At 43.1% G+C, this 22,428-nt stretch overlaps 1 protein-coding gene across 7 annotated transcripts in view; it reads left to right on the top strand.

The window, feature by feature from the left end:
* ANGPT1 (angiopoietin 1) overlaps positions 1-22,428 on the top strand; it is a 368,410-nt gene that overhangs the window by 250,270 nt on the left and 95,712 nt on the right. For all 7 annotated transcript variants that reach the window (XM_056522583.1, XM_056522585.1, XM_056522584.1 and 4 more), the window contains exons 5-6: positions 3,810-3,937; positions 15,919-16,020. In XM_056522583.1, coding sequence (XP_056378558.1) covers positions 3,810-3,937; positions 15,919-16,020 — 230 coding nt within the window. The remainder of the gene's footprint in view (positions 1-3,809; positions 3,938-15,918; positions 16,021-22,428) is intronic.

The following is a 22,428-nucleotide window of genomic DNA, read 5'->3' as shown; positions in this document are numbered from 1 at the left end:
CAGTCAAAGGGGAAGATGTTCTTAAACATTATCCATCTCCAGGTCCAAATCACAGTTATGGCCGGAGAATTTCCTCTTATATGTGACATACGTCTGCCTCCCACTATTGTTCTGAGCTAAGACAGGATTGAATACAGAATATCTGCAAGACATAACAAAACCAACAAAGTGGATTCTATCAGTCACCATACAAATTACCTATTCTTTCAGCTGCAAAAAAGTGAATTTGCAACATCTGGAGTGCAACAGTTTGAGACCACTGTTCTACATTTAGGCTCCTGAGGGTAGATTGGTAATTTATCACACATTGATAGCCTATCCTAAGGATACAACAGAGTGGAGCTATTTGTCACCAGGCAGTTTTGTCTAGGATATGCATGGAATAGTATGGGAACAGGTCTTTTCTCCTTTACCATATTATGCTGACAGATCAACAACTGTAAGACTTTTAGATCCCTCCTATGATCCATTAAAGGGGGTTATCAACCATAAGGTAATTTTATTACGTACCTGGCAGACAGTAATGGACATGCTTAGGAAGATCTGAGCTTGTCTTGGGGCTAAATGGCTATCTTATGCTATTACCATAATGCTGCGGCTATCTTTTTGTGAACTAGCTATTTCCTGTTTGAGTTCCCTCCTTCCAACTACAAGTCCCATGAATTCATGTTTGTAAGTGTGAGGTCATATTTTTCTCCCTTCCACACATCAGCCACCCCACCCATTGAAACACACATGTGCTCCCTTCCATGCAATAGACCAGTGTTTTCTGACCAGGATGCCTCCAGCTTTTGCAAAACTACAATTCTTGCAGAATGATCTCCCTCCCACCCAGCGGTCGCTCCACCCATTGAAGCAAACACAGGCTCCCTCTGATCACCTGACTAGAGATGTAATGTCTCGGGCCACACTGCAACCTGGGAGAACCTGAGACCACACTCATTTTGTATGCTGTTAAAACTAAACATTGGGGGAAAAAATCACAAAAGAATTGCGAGAAAACCATCAAACACAGGTACAGACACTATATTATGAACTAGACTATCTTTACAACCCCTGTAACATAGTCACTTAAAAAAAATGCCTGGAATACCCCTTTAAGTATATTAAAATGGTCATATTCAGTGATATCAGATGCCTGGTTGTGTACGTGAGTGTTATGCAGGAAATCTTAGGTTTTCTACTGCTATGTATCATTTACCGGCAGCAGCACACGTACGCTGTTCTATTGATGAGTAGATGGGAGTTTTTGCTTTATTCCACATTTTTCTTCGGTTTACGACATCCTTCCTCTGACTACAAAGGTTTTCTAGAAAGTCCACTTAAGTTGAAATGAAGCAGAACCTTGGTCTTGTCATGTTACGGGTTGTGATCAGCATCCTGTGGATTCTCAGTCTTATTGAGGTCTTCAGGAGCCGGACATGAATGGTCAGTGTGGTCCGAGGCCTATAATAAACCATTTGTCCCATCTGGCGATCACATTTCCACTAGATAACTCAGTGTAGACACAATGACAGATGCTGCTCCTATATACAGTATTTACTCAGACACCTGCAAAGTTTGCCAAGCACTTATGTCATGTCAGTAAATAACAATGGATGGGACAGCATGTGTGAACTTTTCGGAAATCACCTTTTTCAGGCTGGGTTCATGCTAAGTTGTTTGGTCAGTATTTTTAGACCAAACCTGTGTGGGTTCAAGACAGAAAAATCTGAAAATCTTTTCATTAGGGTATCCTCACACTGCCTAAAAAATATGAGTGTATTCATTCCATAATTCCATGCATACTTTTGTCCATAAATTAAAAATCACCCATTTTTTTGGCAGGTTACAGACAAAAAATATTTCTGAAAATATGGTCGAAACTAAAATACACCTGTAATTTTTAGAAGCAGTCTGAATATACCCTTATTGTTTTTCTATGTATTCGTTCCATGCTTTTGACCAAAAATGCTGACCAAAATATTGACTAAAATATTGTGTGTGAACCCAGCCAAAGAGCGTCAAGAAGAAATCGAAAAGGAGTTTTGCCCTTACTACCTAGGTTTTTCAAAGGTTCTAAATACAGAATAGTCAAGAAAATTTTAGGTATTATTACCTAAGTATCAGACTGACCATAGATAGTTAGATGGATGGGTAGATACTGTAGATAGACAGTGACTACAAGTCCCAGCAAGGCAACAGGCTATCCTTGATCACTCTGCACTTGCCTCTGCACTAAAGTCTGTACTTTGACAAATTTAACAACTTCTGCCTCAGTAAACATAGTTATCTGTAACCTAGTGCCGGCGTATTCATTACCCCGCGCCTGGCCCTCGGAATGTGGAGGTTAACATTGCCCTGGCGTCACAAATTGCACCATACACCAATATTCAGCCACCCCACCATCATCACCAGGAGATGCCACAGATAGATATAGAGAGACAGACAGACAGATAGATATGAGATGATAGATAGATAGATAGATAGATAGATAGATAGATAGATAAAAAAGGATAAGTTGGCCAGCACATACTGATACCAAACTATTGCATGGACCCGGCATACAGGTGCACGCTGCTAGGCTAAATACACAAAAACAGGAGAATACAGCAGCATACTGCTAGCACAAAGATACAGATAAAACATGAAATGCTATATTGCGACAATGAAAAAATGAAAAATTGAGGTGCTTTGGTCACCATTTGGCCAAATAGTTTGGACCATCCCACCGCGATAAGGTGGCCTCATTGGGATGGAGCCTACACTGTGAATGTGCCTCTGTGCAATCAGTTACCAGGCTTGTAAGGTCTCAAACATCCAGGACCTTATAGGATGGGTAGGGTGCAGGAACCAACATGGAGGTAGCCACTCCCCCATATGTATAACACAAGAAAGGATAAGTTGGCCAGCACATACTGATACCAAACTATTGCATGGACCCGACATACAGGTGCACGCTGCTAGGCTAAATATACACAAACAGGAGAATACAGCAGCACACTGCTAGCACAAAGATACAGATAAAACATGAAATGCTATGTTGCTACAATAAAAAAAATGAAAAATTTAGGTGCTTTGGTCACCATTTGGCCAAATAGTTTGGACCATCCCACCGCGATCGCGGTGGGATGGTCCAAACTATTTGGCCAAATGGTGAGCAAAGCACCTCAATTTTTTATTTTTTTCATTGTAGCAATATAGCATTTCATGTTTTATCTGTATCTTTGTGCTAGCAGTGTGCTGCTGTATTCTCTTGTTTGTAGATAGATAGATATGAGATAGATAGATAGATATGAGATGATAGATAGATAAATAGATAGTTAGATAGATATGAGATGATAGATGGATAGATAGACAGACAGACAGATAGATAGATAGATATGAGATAGATAGAAGCCCTGACCACTATAGAGGATACGTTGTAAATTGATTGGCCTCCAGTCTTTGCACTCAGTGTTCTGCTGACCACAGCCTCTAATACCCACTGGGCAGGTTTTTAATGGACCCTAAAAAAGTTTGAACTTTTATTATTTATAGGTGAGTTCATTCCGGAATTTTTTCTTCTTTCATATTCATTTGATATCACTGCATTTGTCAGGTTTTTGCACCACCATAAATTTTTGTACCTCTCTATGGTTCATTGTTTGGATCCTCCTTTTGGTTTTTGATATTTTTTAAAAAGCAAAAGTGCCTGCCCAGTTATCTCCTAGCCCAGTGTAAATTGATTGGTGTAGACCTACAGATGACAAGAAGGATATTCACCTAAACCATTGTCTTCTTCTCTCGCTTCCATTGAATCTACATCTTATGTTTTTATTTTTTTGCAGTTTCCATAAAGAATTCGAAGAGAGAAGAGGAAAAACCGTTCCGAGACTGTGCAGATCTCTATCACGCAGGGTTCAACAAAAGTGGTGTATACACCATATATATCAACAACGTATCTGATCCCAAAAAGGTAAAGACTTTTACTATATCTAGAAAACTGAGCCCTGTTCCCACATCTCATTCACGTTTTACTAAAAAGCAGTGTTTCCCAATCAGTGTGCCTCCAGCTTTGGCAAAACTACAAGTCCCAGCCAACGGCTGTCCGGTCATGCTGGAAGTTGTAGTTTTGCTACAGCTGGAGGCACACTGTTTGGGGAACAATGTCTTATCTATATATATGTATATATATATATATATATATATATATATATATATATATATATATAATAATCCTAGACGCAGATTATTTACAGGACCTTCAATGGAGCAAAACTACCCAGCAGTAAATGATAGTAAAACATGACTGTCACTTTGTGTATGTTATGTCCATTCACTGACAGGGCCTATAAAATCAGATCTCACCGAGGGGAATACTAATGTAACTGGATTCCGAAAAATACCAAGGTAAAAGTTCAGGAAAACCTACCTAAAACATCCAACTTGTTTGACTTTGCTTTGAACTTTAAAAGTTCTATCCTATTTCTTCTTACTACCTTTTATACAGTTTTTACCTTTTATACAGTAATATATATGTGTATATATATATATATATATATATATATATATATATATATATATACTAGCTTAGTACCCGGCGCTGCCCGGCATTTCCTTCCTAATTCTTGTTGGGGAGGAAAATCAACAAAGGAGGAAGCATTGAAGCATTTGACTTTATATCCCATTCTCATATATTGTTGTCATATCCCAACCCCATATCCCGACCTCCTATCCCGTCCTCATACCATGACCTCCTATCCCGACCTCCTATCCTATCCTCCTATCCAGTCCTCCTATCCCATCATCCTATCCTGTCCTCCTATCCCGACCTCCTATCCTGTCCTCCTATCCCATCATCCTATCCCGTCCTCCTATCCCGACCTTCTATCCCATCCTCCTATCTCGACCTCCTATCTCGACCTCCTATCTTGACCTCCTATCTCGACCTCCTATCTCGACCTCCTTTCCCGACCTCCTATCCCGACCCGTAATATGTGTACCAGGTATTGAAATATCTCCAGCCGTACAGAAGTTATGTGGGAACATACATTTCCCATTGATTTTTATGGGACTTTAAACAAAAACCCTGACCCTCACAAATGGGGGTAGTTAAGGGTTAAATTAACTATTCTATATTTTAAGTGGACATATAAGTAACATGTGACCAAGTATTATGGAAATATCTCCAGCCGTTTGGAAGTTATGCAGTAACATATATTTCCCATTGACTTGTATGGGACTTTAAACAAAATCCCCGCCCCTGGCCAATGGGAGTGAGTAAGGGTTAAATCACCTATCCTATGTTTGTTGTTGACATATAGGTAACATGTGGCCAAGCTTCATGTTGATATCTTTAGCCGTTTGGACGTGATGCTGGAACATACATACACACATACATACACACACATACACACATACACACACATACACACACATACATACACACATACACACACACACACACACACATACATACATACACACACACACACATACATACATACATACATACATACACACACACACATACACACACATACACACACATACATACACACATACACACACACACACACACACATACATACATACACACACACACATACATACATACATACATACATACACACACACATACACACACACACATACATACATACATACACACATACACACACACACACACACACACACATACATACATACATACACACACACACACACACATACATACATACATACATACACACACACACACACACGTTGAGTTTTATATATATAGAAGTAGTTATACCCCCCCCCTCTAGCTCTATCTGTATACTGCTGCTGATATCGCTATGAGATCAGTATATATGGTAGTTACACAAAAAAAGAGAGGAAGTCGGCACTACTGAGCTTGTGGATTAGAGTCACTCGCAATAGTAAAAAGGCAGCAGTCCCATGTAATATCTAATAATACCACAGTGTCTCCGGGTGCTCACTTGATCAAAGAACAGGTCCATGCAAAACAACATCAAGTATAGTTGTGAATAAGACAATGGCACTTTCTATGTACTGTAGAAAATAATCCAGCTTCTTTATTTAGTTTCAAAACATCAGGCCATAAAAACGAGGAAGCAGAATGAACGGATATATGGTAGTTCTACACCTTCCCTGCCAGCTCTATATGTATACTGCTGCTACTAACTCTCTGGTATCATGATATATATAGTATTTACATACATCTTTCCTGAGGTTGGGTTCACAGTTCATAGTTCAATGTATAAATCATAAGCAGTGAGCTTGTGAGCTCCAGCTTTTTATGTCATTGTCCTGCCAAAATTGTGAATTCTGTAAAGTATGCAGTCATAAAGTCAAACAAACATGTCTACTCATTGGACAAGATGAGAGGGTTCGTTATCATTCACTTGTGGCTACAAGACCTGATAGAAAAAGCAGCTGACTACGGCATGTGCAAGGGCTTCTCCAATTGGCCAGTGGCAGCTTTATGTTTGCTATTGAAACCGATTTCTGCAGCAAAAAACATGTGGTGTGAAGCTCCTTTCCCATTGACTTATACGGGAGGCAGGGAACTGTGCAGAAAAGAAGTGACATGTCACTTCTCCTCTCCATGGTTACACGCTGAAGCACTCATTCAGACAAGTTGGAAACTTCAGTACCTGTCCAGAGCAGGAGAGGTTTTCTATGGCGATTTGCTCCTACTCTGGACAGTTCCTGATATGAACAGAGGTGGCACTGTGGTCAGACTGGAAAGAACTACACAATTTCCTGTGGAGCATACAGCAGCTGATCAGTACTGGAAGGATTAAGATTTTTTAAATAGAAATAATTTACAAATCTGTTTACCTTTCTGGAACCAGCTGATTTGGAAAAAAAAAATATTCTTCAAAGTACCCCTTTAATTTTTGCCAGAAGATTTCCCTTAATATAAACTAATTTACAGAACGCAATACATACAACTCTTATTTCCTAATACAGTGACCCCCCCGACATACGATCATTTCAACATGCGATGGCCTCTCAGAGGCCATCGCATGTTGAAGGCTGCATCAACATACGATGCTTTTGTATGTCGGGGCCATCGCATAAACGACTATCCGGCAGCGCAGACTGCTTCAGCTGCCACCGGATATCCATGTACGGTGCCCCGTGAGCTCCGGTGACGATCACTTACCTGTCCTGGGGGCTCCGGCACGTCCTCTTCGGGATCCCCTGCATCGTCGGCGCTCTCCATCGACGTCATCACGTCGCTGCGCACGCTGTCCCGTCATCCAATAGGAGCGGCGTGCGTAGCGACGTGATGGCGGCGACGGAGCGCGCAGATGTGGGGGAAGCAGAGGCATTGCCGGAGTGTCGCGGACAACCCGGGGATGCGGTGACAGCGATGGACCGCAACATCCCGGGCAGCGGTGAGGAGTGGTGACGGTCCGGAGCGGCGGGGACAGATGAGTACAACTTCCTCTAACAGTGGTCTTCAACCTGCGGACCACCAGATGTTGCAAAACTACAACACCCAGCATGCCCGGACAGCTAACGGCTGTCGGGGCATGCTGGGTGTTGTAGTTTTGCAACATCTGGAGGTCTGCAAATTGTAGACCACTGTCCTATACTTTACATTGCACGAATCCCTCAACATGCGATGGTTTCAACAAACGATGGTCCATTTGGAATGGATTACCATCATATGTTGAGGGACCACTGTATACTCATTATTCCAATTCCTTCCTCGAGAGATGACCTAGGGGAGCGCAGCTGCAGAGGGGATTACTTCTGTCTCCTCTCTGGAAGAAGGCAACATCCATACAATCCATTCCTTGGCACATACTCCTCGCCCGTGTGAGTTGGCAGAAACCCCTCCAGCAGCTGCGGCCAGGGACCGGACTATTACGAGTATATTAGCAAATTAGAGTTATGTGTTTATTTAATAGAGCTGCATTGATGCCCTTCCAAAGAACCGCTTCAGTCTTAGAAGAACTCGGGCATCACTAAACGTGGCTCATTGCCCATTACCACTTCTGGCCCTTCCATTTGTAACACCTGCTTTATACTTTACCGATCCACAAATAAACTCTTATAAATTACACGTTTTCCAAACTCCAATTTCAAAAGACGCCTCGGTTTCTAATAAGAGGCGGCTGGTTTTACTATGTGTCCACTGTCGGCACACTGTTTTATTACACAACGATTGTTGCTTATTTAGGATAATCTGAGAAAGTGTCAAAAGGGCAGTTGGATTATGGGGAAGTGTGTTTTGTGCACGCTAGATTTAACATTGTACCAACACATGAGCCCCCGTGCGTGGAGCCTGGTAGAAGAAGCCGCTCGGCTAATAAATCAGGCCAACATATGGAAGCCTGGGACTTTCCAAGTATTTATACGCTGAGATGTAAGCAATGGATGGGCTCATATATTTGTACCACCCAACCACTTCTTAAATCCCCCTGGATTATATCCAGAATTGTAAACCAAGGAATGAACACTAAATACAGTAACTTCTATAAAGGCCACCAAGTAGTCACTAGTCTACAACAACATGGCTGCCTTACCCGCATTAGCAAACTTTAAGATATCAAGCATGGCAGATTTGTTTTTGTTCTTGATGATTTCAAGATCAGCGCAGATCAGGAAGTTCTTGTTTGGATGTAGTGAAGGTTCTAATAAAGAGTTCATTGGAAATTCAACACAGTATTACCGTATATACTCAAGTATAAGCTGAGTTTTTCAGCACGATTTTTCGTGCTGAAAATGCCCCCCTCGGCTTATACTCGAGTGAACTCTCCGCCTGTCAATCCCTTCTCAGTGGTCTTCAACCTGCGGATCTCCAGATGTTGCAAAACTACAACTCCCAGCATGCCCGGACAGCCATCGGCTGTCCAGACATGCTGGGAGTTGTAGTTTTGAAACATCTGGAGGTCCGCAGGTTGAAGACCACTGCGGCCTTCGTCATCCATCCAGACCCCCCTTTAGTTTTCAACTCCACTCCCCTTGGTTGGGAAGGAAGGGTGAGCTGTTCCGGGCCATCTATGCTGCAGGGACCGTCCGGTGGGGAGGGTTAGTCGTTCTGGGCTGTCCACCTTCACCGGGAGGTCCTCTTCTCCGCTCCTGGCCGGCCCCGGACTAGTGACATTGTCTTGATGACATTGATGACATTGTTACTATGCATGAACGTCCCTGTGCATCATCGTCAAGGCAACGTCACTAGTCCGGGGCCGTCCCGGAGTGGAGAAGAGGGCCTCCCGGTGAAGATGGACAGCCCGGAACGACTAACCTTTCCCATCGGACGGTCCCTGCAGCATAGATGGCCTGGAACAGCTCACCCTTCCTTCCCACCGAGGCGAGGTGAGCCAGGTGTTTCAAAACTACAACTCCCAGCGTGCCCGGACAGCCGATGGCTGTCCGGGCATGCTGGGAGTTGTAGTTTTGCAACATCTGAAGGTCCGCAGGTTGAAGACCACTGATGAAGGGATTGACAGGCGGTGATGATGAAGGGGGGGAATGATGACAGTGGTCTATATGATGACAGGGGGGATGATGACAGGCGGTGATGATGAAGGGGGGATGATGACAGGGTGATGATGAAGGGCGGATGATGACAGGGTGATGATGACAGGCTGATGATGAAGGGTGGGATGATGAAGGGGGGATGATGACAGGGTGATGATGACGGGGATGTTAATGACGGGGGTCTGGATGATGATGGGGGAATGATGACATGGGGGGAAGATGTATTTCCCACCTTAGGCTTATAGTTGAGTCAATAACTTTTCCAGGGTTTTTGGGGTGAAATTAGGGGCCTCGGCTAATATTCGGGTCGGCTTATACTCAAGTATATAAGGTAGGTCTCATTTAGTTCTCCAAATACACAGAGAATTTATCATTCATGACAATAAGGGGGGGGGGGGGAAATGCCACCAAATGTTTCTTTATTGCTTTCACACATGTTGATGATGTCACTGTTTTTAGACCAGTATGAACTGTGTTCATTTGTATACAGATCTGCCCTCTAGTGGTGACAACACTCAGATAAGATTTTTATATCAACTTGTGTTTAAAAAACAAACAAAAAAAAACCAGGGGATTAACACTATGGGCCTCATTTGCTTAGACTTTTAAGAGTAGATTTTATAGTTTTTTTATGTAGCATATGTTGTGCCCCAGAATTTATGACAAAAAATCCAAAAAACCCTACTAACTAGACACTTTTTTCGGAAAACCCTACAAAGGGGCATGTTCATCAGGGAAAACGGGACTGTCTAAAAACAAAAACAAAAACTACATTTTCAAAAGAAAACTACAAATTTACTAATGTATCCACATAAATTGTGGTGAATTTGAGCTCTGGAAAACCAGATAGCTCAGAGCATGTGTAAAGAGAGCAAAACACAGGTAAAATTGCCAAATGAAAGACACAATAGTAAATACTAAAGAAAAATACACATAGAAAACTACACTCCTTTCTTAGTAAATAAGAGCCAATGTGCGAAAGAAATGGAAACATTTTGCCTACTAATGGTGGGTGGACTACCAGGAGGGGTCCTGTGCATGAAAACGTGACAAAGCTTTATTACTTTGCATCATTGGCTCAAAGGCTGCAGCAAAAAAAAATAAAAAAATCCTGGAATACTCCTTTGAAGGGTGTAAAAAATTGTGTTTTATTGTTTTTGACTACACCCTGTTCCAAATATTATGCAAATAATATAAGTGTCACAAAAATTTAATATTTTGTTTTTCAGTTTAACTCATGGATGGCATTGTGTTTGAGGGCTCTTTTGATCTCAGAAAACAATTAGTAATGAGGGGCAGGGGCCATATTCGAATTTGCGATATTTTGCGAATATATGGACGAATATTCATCATTACGAATGTATATCACCATATTCTAAATATTTGCAAAATCATGAAGTTCCGATATTCGCTGTAATAATTTGCATTTCAATTATTAGCACTCACCACTAAAAACAATCTCGGACACCTGTGATAATTAGATTGCCAGGTGAGCTCAATTAAAGGAAAAACTACTAAAGGTGGATGTTCCACATTATTAAGCCGAGCACCAAAAATGTAATTGTACTCTTAATAGTTGATAACAGGAGAATTATGCTGACTGTTATTTACATCAATTACTCAGATAAATGAGAAAAATATAATTTGCATAATAATTTGCAACAGGGAGTATTTATATAATTTAAGACAACTTTCTGAGATCGGAATACCACTTTAAGGCCAAAATACCAGAAACAGAAGCAAAATAACAAACCTGGAAAACACTAATAAATCTGGATTAGGCTAAAGCCAGAATAATTACCTTCAAATGTCAGTTTTTTTTGTCTGGAGCCAAGAGGTATGTTCTAGTTGAAGTCTCTGAATAAGTCTACAGGGTACTGCTATCAGGAATTGGTCAATGCCAATAGACTTTCCAAGGAAAAGACAGTATGGCATCAGAGTCTTCCTGGATAAAACATTAGTGGCAGGTTTTCCAGGGATATAAAGATTGGACCATTTGTTCCTATTAGTGGGCTAGAGTTAAATGCATGTACTAAAGACGGGCACCACTGTGAAGGTAAAGAATGAGGTGCTACCAGTGGCTACAAACAAAACTGTGAATCAAAAGAAGGAAAAGCTAGCCACTATATAAGGATGCACACCACAATGTGTACTGTAAAAGGATGCATTGTTAAATGGGCACTGTCATTTGCAAAAACTTTTTTTTATATGATGTAGATAATAACATTATATGTACTGTATATTTGTAATATACATTGGTTAAAAATGTGAATATTTTTGAGGGAAAAATGTTCTATGCTTCTTACCACTAGTGGTCCCTCAACTGTCCAAAACACTGTCTTGTCCCTGCATCTATTGCCTGGGGGAAGACAAGCAGAGCTTTGTGCAGGCTCTTGGCTTGTCAATCAGCCTGCTGTGTGAGTCAGGGGCATGTCACAGAGCCTCAGTGCACAGAGCTCTACCTGTCCTCAGTGTACAGAGCCCTGCTTGTCCTCACTGTACAGTGTGCTGCTTGTCTTCAGTGTACATAGCACTGCTTGTCCTTAGTGTACAGAGCCCTGCTTGTCCTCAGTGTACAGAGCCCTGCTTGTCCTCAGTGTACAGAGCCCTGCTTGTCCTCAGTGTACAGAGCCCTGCTTGTCCTCAGTGTACAGAGCACTGTTTGTCCTCAGTGTACAGAGCCCGGCTTGTCCTCAGTGTACAGAGCCATGCTTGTCCTCAGTGTACAGAGCCCTGCTTGTCCTCAGTGTACAGAGCCCTGCTTGTCCTCAGTGTACGGGAGTCCTCCTTGTCCTCAGTGTACAGAGCCCTGCTTGTCCTCACTGTACAGGGCACTGCTTGTCCTCAGTGTTCAGTGCCCTTCTTGTCCTCAGTGTACAGAACCCTGCTTGTCCTCAGTGTATAGAGCCCTGCTTGTCCTCAGTGTACAGAGCCCTGCTTGTCCTCAGTGCACAGAGCCCTGCTTGTCCTCAGTGTACAGAGCACTGCTTGTCCTCAGTGTACCGAGCCCTGTTTGTCCTCAGTGTACCGAGCCCTGCTTGTCCTCAGTGTACAGAGCCCTGCTTGTCCTCAGAGTACAGAGCACTGTTTGTCCTCAGTGTACAGAGCCCGGCTTGTCCTCAGTGTACAGAGCCATGCTTGTCCTCAGTGTACAGAGCCCTGCTTGTCCTCAGTGTACAGAGCCCTGCTTGTCCTCAGTGTACGGGAGTCCTCCTTGTCCTCAGTGTAAAGAGCCCTGCTTGTCCTCACTGTACAGGGCACTGCTTGTCCTCAGTGTTCAGTGCCCTTCTTGTCCTCAGTGTACAGAACCCTGCTTGTCCTCAGTGTATAGAGCCCTGCTTGTCCTCAGTGTACAGAGCCCTGCTTGTTCTCAGTTTACAGAACCCTGCTTGTCCTCAGTGTACAGAGCCCTGCTTGTCCTCAGTGTACAGAGCCCTGCTCGTCCTCAGTGCACAGTGCCCTGCTTGTCCTCAGTGTACAGAACCCTGCTTGTCCTCAGTGTACAGAACCCTGCTTGTCCTCAGTGTACAGAATCCTGCTTGTCCTCAGTGTACAGAGCCCTGCTTGTCCTCAGTGTACAGAGCCCTGCTTGTCCTCAGTGTACATAGCCCTGCTTGTCCTCAGTGTGCAGAGCCCTGCTTGTCCTCAGTGTACAGAGCCCTGCTTGTCCTCAGTGTACAGAGCCCTGCTTGTCCTCAGTGTACAGAGCCCTGCTTGTCCTCAGTGTGCAGAGCCCTGCTTGTCCTCAGTGTACAGAACCCTGCTTATCCTCAGTGTACAGAGCCCTGCTTGTGCTCAGTTTACAGAGCCCTGCTTGTCCTCAGTGTCCAGAGCCCTGCTTGTCCTCAGTTTACAGAGCCCTGCTTGTCCTCAGTGTACAGAGCCCTGCTTGTCCTCAGTGTACAGAGCCCTGTTTGTCCTCAGTTTACAGAGCCCTGCTTGTCCTCAATTAACAGAACAGTTAGGTGTAAGCTTTTAGGAGTGAGGTATGATGTTCCCAAATGAGATGTGAGGGCAAGAAAGAAAATGCCTCCTCCTCTGTAAATTGCATGCAGCGTGAACAACTTAAAATGGGAATTAGGAGCTATAAAGGGATGAAAACCAGGATTTAAGGCTGACAGGTTCACCACCAGTTAAAGAGTGATCCTTTAACATTATTTTTTATCTCATGACAGGTACACTTTAACCCATTTTTTTCCAACTAGGATGCATCCAGCTGTTGTAAAACAACTCCCCAAAGGCTTGTCAATCAGCCTGCTGTGTGGGCTAGGGGCATGTCACAGAGCCTCAGTGCACAGAGCAGTCAGGTGACAGTACTGAGGAGTGAGGGAAAAAGTTCCCTCATGAGATGTGAGGGCAAGCAAGGGAATGCCCCCTCCTACTCAGTGAACTGCATGCAGTGTGAGCAACATAAGGAGCCATAAAGGTTAAAAAACAGGATTTAAGACAGACAGAGTAAACCTTTGCAACAGCTGGGGGCACCCTGGTTGGAAAACACTGCTTTGATCTCTCCTTGGAGACATAGTAGTCAAAAACTGCTAATTCTGTCCCAAAAATAAAATGACACCTACTTTTGACAAATTAGTGCAATTAAATTATTCACCAGTCAACAGTGATACTGTAAGCACAATGTAAATGTGTGTTACACAGATGTAAATGAGCCTAGGGCTTCTGGGATAAAGCTTTTCCCATGATTTGGTTACCACGTCTTGTGAATAACAACTAGGCTTCCCCAGTTAATGGTCGCAGTCTCCTTATCTAAGTTCATTCTTGCATAAATGCTAATATGCATTCAGTTATGTGCTACAAAATGAACCCAAAACATCCAAAGTACGAATTATAAAGCTGAATGAATTAAAAAAAATGGATACACTGCATTCTAAATGGACTCGCTTACTGGAACCGACAATTGTATACGGAATAGTCATCTATTACAGACAAGGACCTGGGATGAAAACTGTTCTGCCCTTCTTTTATTTTTGGCAAGAAAAGTAAGGGCAAAAGGCTCAAGTGCACTACAAAGCCAAAATACTTCAGCTCTGGAGTTCTTTCCCTTGGCTAAAGAGTGAGAATTGACTGCCAATTTCAAAATAACAGAGCTTTATGGTGCCTAGGAAATACTGCCATACTGTGCCCTAGTAATATCAAATATACTGCCTGATAGTAGTGCTTATATAATGCCAGGGTAATACTGCTCAGGTTCCAGGTTCTTGTTTAAGATTTAAGATCACAATGCACCAAATGTTAAAATAGCACAGGTCTACAGTGCCTAAGTAATAATGCCATACAGTGCACAAGTAATACCAACATATACTGTATAAATAGTAGCGCTTATACAATGCTCCATGCTTAGGTTCCATTTTCTTTTCCTAGGTTTAAGATTGCCATTCCCCTTCCAATTCCAAAGTAACAGAACTTTGTGGTGACTACGTAATACTACCATACTGTGCACTAGTTATGCTGATTAAGTAATATTACTTATATAATGCTAAGGCAATACTGACATATACTACATTATGATGCCTGGGTAATACTGCTCAAGTTATAAGTTCCTTTTCTAGGTTTGGGATCACCATGCACTTCAGTACCAAAATAACAGAGCTATATAGTGCCTAAGTGATACCGCCATGCTGCATACTAATAATTCTGATTAAGTAATAGTACTTATATATTGCCTAGGTAATACTAACATATATTGCCTACAATATATGCTTATATCCTGCCTGCTTTGTATTGCTTAAAGGGGTACTCCCATGGAAAACTTTTTTTTTTTTTTTTTTAAATCAACTGGTGCCAGAAAGTTAAATAGATTTGTAAATTACTTCTATTAAAAAAATCGAAATCCTTCCAGTACTTTTTAGGGGCTATATACCACAGAGGAAATGCTTTACTTTTTAGATTTCTCTGATGTCATGACCACTGTGCTCTCTGCTGACTTGTGCTGTCCATTTTAGGAACTGTCCTGAGCAGCATATGTTTGCTATGGGGATTTTCTCCTGTTCTAGACAGTTCCTAAAATGGACAGCAGAGGTCAGCAGAGAGCACTGTGGTCATGACATCAGAGAAATCTAAAAAGTAAAGCATTTCCTCTATGGTATATAGCCCCTAAAAAGTACTGGAAGGATTATGATTTTTTTAATAGAAGTAATTTACAAATCTCTTTAACTTTCTGGCACCAGTTGATTTAAAAAAAAAAAAAAAAGTTTTCCACGGGAGTACCCCTTTAAATTCCAGGTTCTTTTTTTTGGCAGGACATCACTACAATGCATGCACGAGCCCTGTCTACGGATGTAAGAGCCACTGTTTGCATCCTTTATGACAACCTTGTTTGCCTATGGCAAATAGGTCATGTGAAAAGGGGTATCCCAACGAGATAACCCATTTCATTAATGCATTATAATACATTATCTTCCCAAAAGATTAATTTTATATTTTTCTTATCTATTTTAGGTATACTGCAATATGGAAACTGCGGGTGGGGGCTGGACGGTAATCCAACACAGAGAGGACGGAACAATAGATTTCCAGCGAGGATGGAAAGAATATAAAGTGGTAAGTGCCAAAAACTAGGTACAAAAATAGTAGTGTTGTGGGAGCCCAGGAAATAGAAATTTGAGGGATCGTCAACATTGTCTGGTCTCAGCCCCAGTTAAGATTCGGCTGCCTGGCTTACAGAGCAGGAGCTACACACTTCAACAGAACCAGCCTGCCTGAGTCCGGTATGGTCATCATCTGTGCCCGGACTACGGTGGAGATAGGATAGGCACATAGCAGCGAGGGAAATTCATGCTTGTGGATTTACTATGGTCAGTGAATTGTGGAGGAACAAGCAACCGTCCCCCTGGCTTTTGCGAGCATTATGAAGTACTAGTGGTTATATTGCCCCCCCCCCCCCCCTCCCCATACATTGATTGTTAATATTCAAGTGTGGTTTTTGTGGGAGCTACAGCATTATAATTTTTTCATTGTGCTACACACGGAGCTAAATAGGGGCCATTGTTGAGGAGGAAAATCTTTGTATACATTAGCCAACGTTATTTTGCATGGGCAGTTTTTGGTGTACTCTAATCCGGTGCATTGCCGAAAAATGTGATTTGCCATAGAATGAGATGGTCCGCCTCCATCACATCCTATTGGCTCACTCTTGTCACGTGACATATTTAAACGTCACGCATCGATGCGCACAGCAGTGTCAGTTTGGCTATCACAGGGAGAGGATCTCCTCTCTCTGTGATAGCTGAAGCTGCACGGAGCTCTCATGGCCTCTGTGGCCCGACAGAAGTTCACACATGTATGCAGCTCATACGGCTGGCTCATATACATTTACTGTTGATCCACAGCACTATCGGGATCCCGATGCCCGATGGCGCTGTCATCAGTGTGCGTCCCCGCGAGCGCCCCATGCCCGCAGCTCTACTTCCCGTCCCCCGCAGCTCTACTCCCCGTCCCCCGCAGCTGTACTCCCCGTCCTCCGCCGCCCGCAGCTGTACTCCCCGTCCCCCGCAGCTCTACTCTCCGTCCCCCGCAGCTCTACTCCCCGTCCCGTTAACGCTCAGGGAGTGGGGAACAGAAAGTAGAGCATCGGGCGCAGGTTAAGTTATTCGCGTAGTGCTACTTTACCTGCGCCCGATGCTCTACTTTCTGTTCCCCGCTCCCTGAGCGTTAACGGGACGGGGAGTAGAGCTGCGGGGGACGGGGAGTAGAGCTGCGGGGGACGGGGAGTACAGCTGCGGGGGACGTGGAGTAGAGCTGCGGGCGTGGGGCGCTTGGGGGGACGCACACTGATGACAGCGCCATCGGGCATAGGAATCCCCATAGTGCTGTGGATCGCTCCCTGAGCGTTAACAGGGGACGGGGAGAAGAGCTGCGGAGGACGGGGAGTAGAGCTGCGGAGGACGGGGAGTAGAGCTGCGGAGGACGGGGAGTAGAGCTGCGGGGGACGGGGAGTAGAGCTGCGGGGGACGGGGAGTACAGCTGCGGGTGACGGGGAGTACAGCTGCGGGCGTGGGGCGCTCGCGAGGACGCACACTGATGACAGCGCCATCGGGATCCCGATAGCTCTGTGGATCAACAGTACATGTAATAATAGAGTAAATGTATATGAGCCAGCCGTATGAGCTGTGTAAATGTGTGAGCTTCTGTGGGGCCACAGAGGCCATGAGAGCTCCGTGCAGCTTCAGCTGTCACAGGGAGAGGGGATCCTCTCCCTGTGATAGCCAAACTGAGACTGCTGTGCGCATCGATGCGTGACGTTTAAATATGTCACGTGACAAGAGTGAGCCAATAGGATGTGATGGAGGCGGACCATCTCATTCTATGGCAAATCTCATTCTACGGCAATGCACCGGCATCCAGGACTCACAATTATCTTTGGAGGTGATATTAAGCATTTAGGTCTAACGGGACTTCAACATACCACTGGAGACCTCCCACAAAGAAGAAAACCCACAGTTATTTCTTTGTGTTTCTATTTAACTTTGCTTGCTATGTGATATATGTCTGTTCATTGGTTATGATATATAGAATGGAATAAGTTATTATACAGATTCCTCCACCGTACTACCTGGGCTAAAAATTGTAACCTCTGATGAACCATAAATATACGGGGAAACGCGTCGGGTGTAAAAAGGGTGAATTATAGGGGATTGAGTAGAGTCTTCTTATACTGAGACCTGTGACTCTGTATTCATTTTATAGTGATTATTGACATAGATTTTAATTGTTTTCAATAAAAGTTGTTACATTTTAGCTAATTTTTGGTTGGTCTTTTGATAGTAATGAGCTAAATTGGATTTGTGGTCCATATTTCAGTGATTGTTTGGTAGACAGGCTTGATCGCTCAGGTCCCGCTGCTCCTGCCTCATAACATCACAACTGCGTCACCGCCCCTCCATCACCAGTGTGTCACCCCAATAGTAAGGCGGGGCATGTCAATGGGCGGGTCAATGGGCGGAGTCAATGGGGCAGCAAAATTAGCTTTTGCCAAGGGTGGCAAAAATCCTTACACCAGCCCTGATCAAGAGTATATGTTATAAAAGGTACAAAGGTAGCAGCTACACAAGGCCAAAAAGTCTCCCAGCCAAGCCAAATGAGAAGGCTCAGTATTAGTAATGCACATGGTAGAATGGGGTTTGTCACGTTTGCAGTGGGCCATGGAACTTCAAGATATGCTGCTATAGATTCCTCACCTTGTAAGGCTTGGTTCACATAAGTCCGGCATCTGGCATAGGTGACCTCAGCCTAAATCTAGACACAATTGATGACAAGTTGTATGGCATCCAGCGTCCATTGTTTCTGGGCAATGGACAGGGGAATGCAAGCTGTGCTTCCCTGTCTGGTGCTCTCCGTGGTATCCAACCATTAAAATTGAGACTCTGGACGATTGTGAACTGTCCCATTCAAATGAATGGGATCAGTTCTAGCATCAGTTTCCCTATGGTGCACGCCTGATATATGTGAACACAGCCTAAGAATTCTGCACAGTATAAACTTCCATTCCATATGTATGGTCCGAGTCAGGATATGTACAGGAGCATTGCAAGAATATATGGAGGACATCCAGAAAATAATTCACATTTCACCCATTCATAGTATAAAAGAAATTTACAATAGGTCATGAAATGTAAGAATGGACCAGGAAAACATGGAAGCGTTTGCTGCCAAGGATTTGCTCCAACATCCCACTCAGGAAGCTTAATTTTTCAATCTTCTTTGGTGAATAGCTGAACAGAGAGTTCTTCCTTTTGGCACAACCAAGTCGAGACAACTCTTGTTGTTATTCCACTGCTATGAGGAAATTAATTCAACCAATATATTATATATTTTTTTTCTCTCTAAATGTATATTTCCTTTCTAGACTGTACAGGTTTGCTGAAGCTGAATGCTGATCCAGCAAATCTCTGTAGCTTCTGTTATGTAAGCCATAATGCAGGCATGAATATAACCTCTGATTTACAGTATTGACAGACTGGTATTTGCCACATAAGAAACAGTTTATCTTCATTTTTTTTTTGTCATATTTGGCTTAAAGGGGTACTCCGGGGAACTAAACCCATATCTCATTCTTTCCCTCTTACCAACCTATGTATTTGTCTAAATATCATTCATTAGCTATATAGAGCAGTTTCCCTCTTTCAGCTGTCACTTATATGCAACAAGTGAGAGGAAAATGTCATTTTCAGATCCACTTTGTCTTCTCAGTGAGACCTAGCCCCCTCCCTTCAAGACAACACCACCTGATTTCTGTCTGATTTCTGTTTGGTCTAGAGCGCTGGCTTTACAACCACACCTCCCCTCCCTGTCTGAGAGCTTGTGAGCTGTGAGAGAAGAGCAGTAAAGATTCTCAGTCCCAACTGAGCACATAGCTGCTATTTTCCTGTGTAGATCTAATCACTGATTGCTGCTATTCAGACTACAGCATGATTTATTGCTGGAGGAAGGATAGTCTGAAAGAAAATACATTTACAGTGTGTGAGCTGCAGTGTAAGCCTGCACACAGATAGTGAAAGAAGTTGGCTGACAGCCATTACACAGAGCTGCGCTGACTTCTGGGAGTAGTAGTCTGTGCTGCAAATAAGGAAAAAGTATTTAGGAGACATCAGGGTCCAGAGGAGCTGCAAAAACCACATGAACAGGTATTGTGGTGGCTTCGGGGAATTTTTATGATTCTTAACTTCCCTGGAGTACCCCTTTAAATTTGAATTTGAACAGATTCCATTCTAACCATCTGTTAAGCCATGTTCAGATTTTTTTTTTGCAGAATCTCTGTGCAGGTTGAAGAAAGTATCTACACCTACACAGCTTTAAAGGGGTACTCCACCCCTAGACATCTTATCCCCTATCCAAAGGCTCGTGACGTCATGACACGACATCACGCCCCCTCCCATTGACTTGCATTGAGCGGGTGTGGCCTTGATGTCATGAGCGAAGCATGGCTGTGACGTCACGAGCCTCCGCCCTGCATCGCCAGTCATCTGGCCTGGAGCGAAATTCGCTCTGTGCAGCGGATGTCTGGGATGCTGCAGCCGAGATCGCGGGGGTCTCAAGCAGCGGGACCCTTGCGATCAGACATCTTATCCCCTATCCTTTGGATAGGGGATAAGATGTCTAGGGGTGGAGTACCCCTTTAACCTTAAAAAGACAAGCTCAGCTCTACTACATCTTCATTGATAGTCCCAGGATTTCACAGCTCATATAGATCAGTTGATCATTCATTATAATCTCCTTTCTATTCTTTTCATGGGAAATTTGACTGACGTCTCCTTTGGGTCTGGGATAAGCCGCTGGGGCTCTGCCAAATTCTGGAATTTTGATGAACTAAACACAACTTAGCAGCCTTTTATGTGATATCTGAAGCCGGATCATCTTGGTAGATTTTGTTCTGTAACAGTCAAAGGTTGCCAGTCCCTTGCTTAGGTCATCCCCAGGCATACGATCTCCAATGATGTCAGCCAATTTTGTCATTGAGCTTTAAGCGTTCCCTGGCAATGCTTAATTTGATGTCTTTCTCTGATAGTTTGTGAACTTAACTTTGGAGCCAGTTCTGTCCTATACTAAGCACCATTAGAAGCAATTATGGTACAGCCGATGTCTGTTTTACATTATTTGATACATTGTGCTGCGTCGTATTACTTTTAGGAATCATCATTGTAGTTGGTACGTTGCCATGAAATATAGACTGACTAGTCTTTAATGCTTGAGGTAGAAACCTGACTCAAGGAGAATAAGCAGATGTCGGTAGATCTAAAGATTGCCATATATACTATAGTCATGGTTGACAAATCACAGAACATTTATTATTTGAGACGTTAATGTATCTATAGATATAATTCTTCAAAGGGGGGGGGGGGGGGCTTTCTTTCCTAGATACAATCTCTTTTTTTAACATAATTGTCCCAAAACAAAATTGATATTCTAGTTTCTTTCTGATCTCCAGCAACCACCTGTGGTCTGTGGTGGAACCTGGCAGGAAGGTTTAAATTGCTCTACAGCGCCACCACATAAAAAATTTATTATTGCACATTTTCCATTTTAAATGGTTATTTCCACCATATAACATTGAAGAATGTTACAATGATATACCAAATCACTATGATTGGCGGGGGTTAAACCTCTGGAAGCCTTGATCCATAAAATGAAGAGGATATGGAAAGTCTTCTGCAGAATGCATGCAACTAAACGCCTGCCCTACCTAAGTAGAGTACAACCATCCCTCCCATCACTCATATATATATATAACATTGACAATTTTTCTGGACATGGGACACAGTGACAGCTTTTATTAACTGTATAACATTCAGTTTAACTTGGATAACCTTAATATACCTGTTTATCAAAAACCGAGGTGGATGAAGCTCTCTGCCATCGACTTCTTCACCACCAGCTGTGACTTGGGAAATTGAGGCACTAAAACAAAACAAAACAAAAAAAAAAAAAAATGATCAGACACTTACATGAATAAACCACCATCACCACAACCTGAAAGAACCATAGAAAATTAAAGCTTTATCTGTTCGGCCAGCGGCAGGATACTGGTGAAACTAAAAGCACAGTATTCGGTTGCTCGAGACTAGCGCCAGAAGCTCTATTTAAGTCTATGGGACTTCCGGGACGGAACATCAGGCAGTCCTGCTGATGATGTGAGTATCGGCACTAGTCTTGGGCAAAAGGATAGCACTTATTTTTTATTTTTTTTTGGAACAAAACATGTATAAGATTACAAAAGTACAAAATGGGGATATAAACAACACATAGAAGGACAAGGGGTATGTGGGTGAGTAGATATATTATTTACCAATTCTGATAAGTCTATGGTAGTAGTATGGAAGTAGGGTCATATATCTAGTCACTGGGTGGGCTAGTCTCTGCGTGGGCTAGCCACCCCCACCCAGCACAGCCAACCAACCACCACACTAAGCAGCCTAATAAGCTGCATCCAAGGCCCCTAGTACCTTAAAGCGT

This window comes from Hyla sarda, chromosome 5, assembly GCF_029499605.1.
Source record: "Hyla sarda isolate aHylSar1 chromosome 5, aHylSar1.hap1, whole genome shotgun sequence".
NCBI classification, from domain to species: domain Eukaryota; kingdom Metazoa; phylum Chordata; class Amphibia; order Anura; family Hylidae; genus Hyla; species Hyla sarda.
The sequence above is the reverse complement of the archived record's forward strand: the minus strand, read 5'-3'. Positions and strand labels throughout refer to the sequence as shown.